The sequence below is a fragment of the Mastomys coucha genome, unplaced genomic scaffold (genome assembly GCF_008632895.1).
Source record: "Mastomys coucha isolate ucsf_1 unplaced genomic scaffold, UCSF_Mcou_1 pScaffold22, whole genome shotgun sequence".
Taxonomy (NCBI): domain Eukaryota; kingdom Metazoa; phylum Chordata; class Mammalia; order Rodentia; family Muridae; genus Mastomys; species Mastomys coucha.
This window is the reverse complement of record NW_022196905.1, coordinates 79,355,700-79,364,638: the sequence shown is the minus strand read 5'-3', so window position 1 is coordinate 79,364,638 and position 8,939 is coordinate 79,355,700. Positions and strand designations below refer to the sequence as shown.

Genomic DNA, 8,939 nt, shown 5'->3' with positions numbered 1-8,939 from the left:
ACCCAGAACTAAGCACACAGAGAGCACACAGAGAAACAGAGTGTGCACAGACTCATCCAGGAGCACCAACTCTTCCTCTTTCAAGAGTTGCCGTGAGCAAATATAAGGGAACTGTTTGAATGTAACATTGAATGAAGACCACTTTGAGTTGCAATAAATGAGGAGTAAAGATATGACGCAAGAGAAGATGCACAGCTTTGCTCATTTAAGAAAGCTCAGTATCTCCCCAGTCTCTAAAACCTGTTCGTAGTTAGTGTCTATAAATGAATTCTGTAAGCACACAAGATGGCATTCCCCTGCAGGTAGAGAGGCATGTGGTACGATTTTAACATAAAACTTCATGATGCAAGGGAAGTGAAACTTTTTTCTACTCTAGTAAAAGAGGTCTCTGAGGAACCCTGCTTTACTTCTACAATGACAGCAATATTATATAATGTTACACAAAAGATGGCATGCTTTTTTCTAATCCAGTTAGTATATATATAGTTACAGAGAACTTTAAAGTCAGACGATTCCTAAGTTCTGTGCAGGCCAGCAATGTTTACAGGAGACTCCATCTTTCCAGTCACAGAATGGCAATAAAAACAGGAGAGAGAGGTCCAGAGTGAGGGCATGAAGGGTATGCTGAGGCAGAGATCAGTAGAGTAGAGCTAAACCAATATGCCCAGTGCTGCTAAAAGGCAAACAGAAGAAAGGATGTGGGAAGGAAGTCTACAAATGGTAATTAGGAATTATGGAGAGTGGATTGAAGTTACAAAACAAGTTTTCAGCTCTAGTCAATAACTGTTGATTCTTTTTGTCCTCTGTGGTGGGAATTGTTGCTCCTCAGAACCAACTGTTTCATATTACTAGATATTCAAATAGTTCTGTGCAGTTCAAACAATATATATTTGACAAAGTATATCAACCATGCACAAAAAAAATGTACACTTTAAAACTGACTTGTGTATTTAAGAACAGTTTAAGGAGAACTATGGAGATGTCCTCAAACTAAACAACTGATAATTGTTTAATAGTTGGAATGGATTGTTACCTTGATTTGATCATCCTTTGTGAAAATGAAAACAAATTTCATGAACTTAAGTGTGTAAGAGAATGACATTCTTTAAAAAAATTAGAATTAGATTCAAGGTCCATGAATTTCATTCTTGAGCATGCATGTAGGGGAACCGAATGAAGGCTCTCAATGAGACAGTAATGCAAGGATGATAACCTCACTCTTCCTCAAGGGAGAGTCATTTGCACGAGAATGGCTCCCATAGGCTCAGATGTGAGTAGCTGGTTCCCAGATGGTGAACTATTTAAGAAGGATTAGGACAAGTGGCATTGTTGGAGAAAATGTGTCACTGGAGATGGACTTTGAGGTTTCAAAAGCCTAAGCCATGCCTAGTCTCTCTCTCTGTCTGCAACATATGGATTAGGTTGATATCTGGGCTTTTATTCCAGTGACACGCCTGCCTGCCTGCCTGCCTGCCTGCCTGCCTGCCTGCCTGCCTGCCTCCCAGGGTGCTAACCAACAATAAATTAGTAGATTAAACCTCTAAAACTGGAAGCAAGCCTCCAGAAATTACATACTTTTATAGGTTGCCTTAATTATGCTGTTTCCACCCAACTTTAGAACAGTAGCTACGGAAGAGGGAACAAACTTAGATATCACTAGAAATGTTAATAAATAAATATATATAACTGCATATGTGTATTTACAAATGTATATATTTACATATTTACATGTTCATTTGTGTACATACACATATTTTTACATATTGCCCAATTATGTATATGTAAATATAAATACACATGCATATGTGTGTGTATATGTGTATATATATACATATATATATATATCTTTATACATGTGTACAAATACAAAGAAATATCCAAACCTTTAAAACCTAGGGTCTACAGACACATGGCATGACCTTAATAAGAGTCCACTTAATAAACTGTGCTAGCAAATAAGAAAGAAAGAAAATAAGAATATCTTATGTAAACAACATACAGTATTTGAAATTATAGACAGAAAAAGCAGGTGTTTAGAAGCCAAAGTAACAAGGAGGGAGAAGAACAACTTTGGATTGAATTTCTTTTTTTTTGGATTTTCAAGACAGGGTTTCTCTGTGTAGTGCTGGCTGTCCTGGAACTCACTCTGTAGACCAGGCTGGCCTTGAGCTCAGAAATCTGCCTGCCTCTGCCTCCCAAGTGCTGGGATTAAAGGCATGTGCCACCACTGCCCGGCCTGGATTTAATTTCTAAAAACTCTTGTCTTTCAAGATAAAAAGAATGCAAGGCAATTTGTATGACTATGAGAACTGTAACCTGTATACAATTTGTTACAAGAGTACCTCTTATACATGGCTATGACACTATTGTGAACACTTCTGAAAGTCGGTGATATATTTCTGTTGATGTAGATGTCTGTTTCTACACAGGCTGTTTGGTTCTGCTGCTCTTTGTAATGGTCTGATATTTCCTTAACAGGACATAGAAGACTTCGTCCAGTCTTCTGGAGAACATGGTGTTGTGGTGTTTTCCCTGGGGTCCATGGTGGGTAGCCTAACAGAAGAAAGGGCCAATGTGATTGCAGCAGGCCTTGCCCAGATTCCACAGAAGGTGGGTTACGTGTCTCGGTGATACATGCTCACTGAGATGGTCATATGCTCTTCTAGATCTTATTCCAGATGCCTCCTGTGTGAAACTGAATTTGACCTCATGACAACAATGCACATTTCCCATACCTGTGTACATACACATATACACACATGCAAATTTGCTAACTTCTACATAAAAATAACTCCTTATTTTAAAATGGAATTTGTGCTGTTGTCGATTGCTTGTTATTCTTTTATCTTATTTTATTATTTAATTTTAATTGTTTTACTATATAATTATTATTATTATTATTATTATTATTATTATTAAAGATGCCTGTTATTTTTCTAAGGAAAAGCAGAAAGGATGTGGATTAGGATGGAAGAGGAGGGGATCAGGATGTAGAAAGGGACTTGAGGAAGATGCACCATAATCAGAATCTATTACATTAAAATTGTCTTTTTATAGAGGCAAAATAGAAAAGAGAAAAAATATATATTTCAAAAACGGGGTTGAATCATGCAGAAGTGTGAAGCACATTTGCGTGCTTGCTGTAGTAGTTCCTCATGGTCCCCATCAGTCATCCTCAGGCCTGGCTCCTGCACAATGGGCTTCCACCTCCATTGTTTCCTGATCTCTTATGAGTTCTAGCCTGAATAAATTTACCCAAATGAATAAGAAGCTACTTTCACCTTAACAGGTTCTGTGGAGATTTGAAGGCAAGAAGCCAGAAACTTTGGGCTCCAACACTCGTCTATACAAATGGATCCCCCAGAATGACCTTCTAGGTAAGCATCAGGACACAACTGCAACATGAGGAGTGGCCAGTCAGGAAGGTAAATGTCAGCACTAATGCATTTATCACAAATGTGATATAGTCTTGTCAAAAATGGGCAATGAATTGAGTGACTATTCTGTTAAATTTTAAGATGGAGAGAAACCATTTTGATTTCTGCTATAATTACTTTTCAGATATACTTAAGTCACTTCTTCATGTCTCACTACTTCCTGTGTCTATATAGCTTTACATCTACCTTTTCCCCTACTGCACAGTGGTTTCAATTGCCAAGGAAAATGGCATTCTTCCATAATTGGCTCTTCAGTTACTATGTTCACACCAAACCTCCACATAGAGAGACAGTGCCCCATGTGACAAAGTATGCTCGGTCTCATTCCTTTGCCATGAGCACACAAACTCAACCCATCAGAGGCAGTGACTTCACTGTTTCTTTAGGAGAACATAGTGTTTTGAACCACAGCCTGAGCTTGCACCCCATGTTTTCTCCATTTGTGGGAACACTGTCTTCTTTGTCCATGCCCCCCCCCAAAAACCCTTCTTCTTCCACTCCCCTCCCCCTCTAGACTTCACTTGAAGCTCCGTGGACTTGCCTTAAATCCTCCCAGGAACAATACAGTCACCTGGTTATCATAATGTTATCTAGAGCACGTTTTACTGAGTCTTCCCTTTATCATCTGCCTCTCTTTTTCTTTCTCAGACTTATGGTTAATAATACTTTAACTTCAATCCTTCTCCTCCTAGGTCATCCCAAAACCAGAGCTTTTATAACTCATGGTGGCACCAATGGCATCTACGAGGCGATCTACCATGGAACCCCTGTGGTTGGCATTCCTTTGTTTGGAGACCAATTTGATAACATTGTTCATTTGAAGACCAAAGGAGCAGCTGTTAGACTGGACTTTCTCACAATGTCCAGTACAGACTTGCTCACTGCACTGAAGACAGTCACTAATGACCCTTCGTGAGTACTGTGCTTTTGTGAAATTACCACTAGTCAAGATAGGATCTCCCAAAGGCAATACTAGCTTTCCTCTGATCTTTAGCCTGATGGTGAAAAGAACAATAACACTAAATGTAAAACTTATTTAATCATTGTGGAAAGAGCTTTAAATGTCAATTAAGACTTCAATCTAGAGGCTGGAGAGATGGCTCAGCAGTTAAGAGCATTGACTGCCCTTCTGAAGTCCCTGAGTTCAAATCCCAGCAACCACATGGTAGTTCACAACCATCCATAATAAGATCTGATGCCCTCTTCTGCTGTGTCTGAAGACATCTACAGTGTACTTACATATAATAATAAATAAATCTTTAAAAAAAGACTACAATTTACACCCATGACTTATTACACGAGAAGTTAGTTTAGTATAATTCGATGCTAGGAATTTTCTTCTCTTGCTAAACGAAAGGACACAATTTCCACAAATGGAATCAAATCAAGAGCCTGGCAGTGGTGGCACAGGCCTTTAATCCCAGTACTTGGGAGGCAGAGGCAGGTGGATTTCTGAGTTCGAGGCCAGCTTGGTTAACACAGAGTGAGTTCCAGGACAGCCAGGGCTATTCAGAGAAACCCTGTCTCGAAAAAACAAACAAACAAACAAAATAATGGTTTATTGAGATTTCAAAGAAGTTTAACACTGTTTCTTCTTGAGGTTATCAACACAATCATCTGCAAATGACATTGAATCACCTCACTTGCAGTGCTTGAAGTGCCTTACAAACATTTCCTATCCTGGAAAGAGTTATTTCCTCTAGAGTCTCATGATACTTTCCCTGAAATAATCATGGGCTATATGCACTAAGAAATTAATAGGTTTACAATGTTGGTGTCTTTAGCTACAAGGAGAATGCCATGCAGTTATCAAGAATCCACCACGATCAGCCAGTGAAGCCCCTGGACCGAGCAGTCTTCTGGATTGAGTTTGTCATGCGTCACAAAGGAGCCAAGCACCTTCGTGTGGCAGCCCATGACCTCAGCTGGGTCCAGTACCACTCCCTGGATGTGATCGGGTTCCTGCTGGCCTGTGTGCTGACTGTGGTGTTCATCCTCACAAAGTGTTGCCTCTTCTGTTGTCAGAAGTTGACTAAAGCTGGAAGGAAGAAGAAAGGGGACTAGCTGAGCTGGGGAAGACTGACGCATGGACGTCTCCAGTGCATCATAGTAAGAGAGGCAATGATGGTAGGGCCCTTCATCCTGTGACAGGGTAGTTTTTCAATAATTAATTATAAAACTTATCAAGTCAGAAGATAGTTTTTTTCTTCCAGAGAATTAATAATTCTCTTAGAATTAGCATTTCAGCCAAAGATAAAATTAAAAGGGAGAAAAACTGAAGTTAACACAATCAACAAGCGTATACATAACAATTTTACAAATTCATTTCTGCAACATAAAATTTAAACCAAAGAATGTTATGGCTGAAGAGTTGGCTCTGTGGTCTAATCATTTGTCAGGCAAGACTTCCTCCTTGGTTTTGGATGTCTGGAACTCATATGAAAGCCACATCCCGTAGCATAAGGAAACCAAGAGATGTGAAACAGCCAGGAGAATTTTCTGAAGCTCTTAGGCCAACCAGCCTGCTTTTCAGCAAGAAATATCTTGCCTTAGAATAGAAAGGAAACACAACACTGGAGGGGGTGGTCTGATATCTCATATGTATGCCATGGCATAAGTGTGCCCCACTCACAAATTAATAAGCACAAACATGTAAATATATGCATATACACAGGATTTAAATACACACACACACACCAATTATGACCCACAGGTGACTCACAGGTTGCCTGTGGATATGCCATCTGTAAGAGACCTACAATTATTTCCGTATGGTTTTGCAAGTATTGATCAAGCTTCAGCTTTATTTATTGAAGATTTTACAGGATGAATATCTAGGTAACATGCTCAGAATTGGAGCTATGTGAAACCTGTAATCCTACATTTGCTTTTAGGAGACCAGCACTGTTGCAGAATCTCATGTGGTACACTGAGCCTCTGAATGACCTCTTCCTTAAAGGACCTACTAAGATTGTACTTAGGGCTGGGGAGATGGCTCAGCAGTTACTGAGTAGCTCTTCTTCTAGAGAACCCATATTCCATTCCCACCACACATATGGTGATGACTCAGGACCTGCAGTAACTCAAGTGTTACTCAGAGAGCTCACACCTTCATCTGGCCTTTGTTTGCACTGCACTCATTTGGTACAGAGACACATGGACACTTTTATCTCAGATATAAATTGAGCACAACTATCACCATTTTGTAAATTATAACGTACAAGATAGACCTGACATCTAGTCCATCATCTTTGACAATTCAGTAGAATACTCTGTTATCTGTCCTAACTTTAAAAAGGCTTATAATTTCATATCTGTTATGTCCTGATTTAGCTTGTATACTATCTGAAAACTATCTTCTCAAATATGTTCTCTCAATGCTAAACAACCTGGGTTGGCTATGTGACTGTAAGTAGTCTTTCAACCCCATCAGAAATCCAAGAATGACATTATCTGAAAATATAGGAAGCCTAACACAGCTTCCAGAACTGAGACAAACTGTAGAGATAGCCTACCCCTACAGCCCCAGTATGTCAGGAAGTTGGAGTATCAGTCTTCAGCCCTTCTGGCAGGATCATGACAGACCTTGAAAAACAGGAATTATTAAGGGCTAGCCTATTCTGTCTCAGCAGAATCAAGCTGTCCTAACCTGTAACATTTGTCCTCTCAAGGACAGTACAGATCTGCAGGAGAGATAGGCAATTTCTGCCCAGTGGCCATCTAGCCACAATGTACCACCTCATCTGGAGGTGTATATGCTCAGCTGCTTCTTAGAATCCATGAATGGGGAGCTGCGGGAGTAGATATATCTCAACAAGTGAATAACAATAAATGTCACATTCTCTGGGCTTCAGACATTTTTGAAAACCAACTCTATGTAAAGTAATCTGGACTGTTGTCTGTTAACTACCCTCAGCTATTTCTAATTAAAATATCTGAAAACACCCTAACAAAAAACTTAGTCATGAATTTGCTATTTGGCACTTAATTCACAGGCTTAAACATACAGCTATATATGTTTAAGGACTTGGTCCAAGCCTTGCACTGCTAAAATTTTTGTATCAATAGAAGAAATTTATACCAATGAAACTGATTCTGCATCAAAATAAATTCTGTACTAAAAATAAGAAATTGACTTCAACTTAGTAACTATTGGAAAGATTTCTACCAAATAAGTTTATGGCTACACAATCAATTCTAGCTATTTCCTCCCTGTTCTAATTATGACTATTTCTAAATTCCCCAGAAAAGCAACCTTAGGATAACCACCTCCAGCTTCAAAGCCCAGGGAACTGGGACAACTCTTCATAACTTCAAGCTGAATATAGGTGTTGAGATTATTTTTTGAGGGGGTGGGGTCGAAGGGTAGAGAAGAGATGGGGGAGTTGCTTGGCCTTAAGAAAGCCACACCAATGATTGATCTAGTCTCTGATGTCTGTGTCCTGACTGGATCCAGCTGAAAGTTCAAGACATCAGGAATCAGGAGTTCAAGCAGGTCAGATCAGCATGTCTGATGATGAGTCTCACCAAGGCAGTATATTCTGTAATATACAAATCTCAAAACAAAATTTTAGTATCATCAAGATAACTTTTTTTGTTAGATTCTCTGGAATCTAGTCCCTCATGGGATCTCCCTTCATCATATCTGATCCATATAACTCTGGAAGGTACATAGACAGTAATCACCTTTTCTAAAAATGCAAAGACAAAACCTTTCTCCCAAATCAGCATATCCTTGAGCCAGTAACCAGAAAACCTTTATATTGACCTCTCTCCCAGAGGAATAATATAATCACAAAACTCAAAATCACACCCATTTTGAAAATTAAAAACAATCTAAAACAAATAAGTAAACTAAAATACTGTATGAGCCTATTCTTAGACCTTTTCTATTTTGCCATGCAGAATAATAACCCAAAATTCCTGCAGAGCCCACATTAGACAGAATTTGAGTGTCCCATAAGACTTATTAGAGCGGTATATCATTATACCATTTTTAAAGCAATTAATTCAAGCTTTCACTAATATCCACCTATAGGAAGCAGGTAGTTTTTATGTGTTAAACTCTTTGCCTAGAGCAGCCATCCTGTTATACCATTTATCTTTTGAGCTTTCTACCTGGAGCCACAGATATTCATTAATTAATACCTGTTCATAGCAGGTAACTGTCAATCCTGTGCTGTTCTTGTGAGAGTTGGGCATATACTATATCTCATTCTGTCAGATCTTTCTGATTCGTCATGTTTTTCCCCCTCAAACAAATATGTTGCCATATTAATCAAAAGAAAAAGGATCCAAGTTTATAAATTTTATCTCTGGAATTAGATACAATAGTCACCAAGAAAATTCTAAAAATTTGAAGGACGTACTTAAAAAATGTGTTGCAACAAGCTGAAAGTCCTAAAAGAAATGGATGGATGTCATAATATATATGACTGTCTTAGTCAGGGTTTCTATTCTTGCACAAACATCATGACCAAGAAGCAAGTTGGGGAGGAAAGG

At 38.9% G+C, this 8,939-nt stretch overlaps 1 protein-coding gene across 1 annotated transcript in view; it reads left to right on the top strand.

The window, feature by feature from the left end:
- LOC116104579 (UDP-glucuronosyltransferase 2B31-like) overlaps positions 1 to 7,568 on the top strand; it is a 12,435-nt gene extending 4,867 nt beyond the window's left edge. The window contains exons 3-7 of the mRNA XM_031391095.1: positions 1,017 to 1,087; positions 2,479 to 2,610; positions 3,290 to 3,377; positions 4,130 to 4,349; positions 5,222 to 7,568. Of these exons, the coding sequence (XP_031246955.1) occupies positions 1,017 to 1,087; positions 2,479 to 2,610; positions 3,290 to 3,377; positions 4,130 to 4,349; positions 5,222 to 5,501 (791 nt within the window). The 3' untranslated portion in view covers positions 5,502 to 7,568. The remainder of the gene's footprint in view (positions 1 to 1,016; positions 1,088 to 2,478; positions 2,611 to 3,289; positions 3,378 to 4,129; positions 4,350 to 5,221) is intronic.
- The last annotated feature ends 1,371 nt before the right edge of the window (positions 7,569 to 8,939 follow it).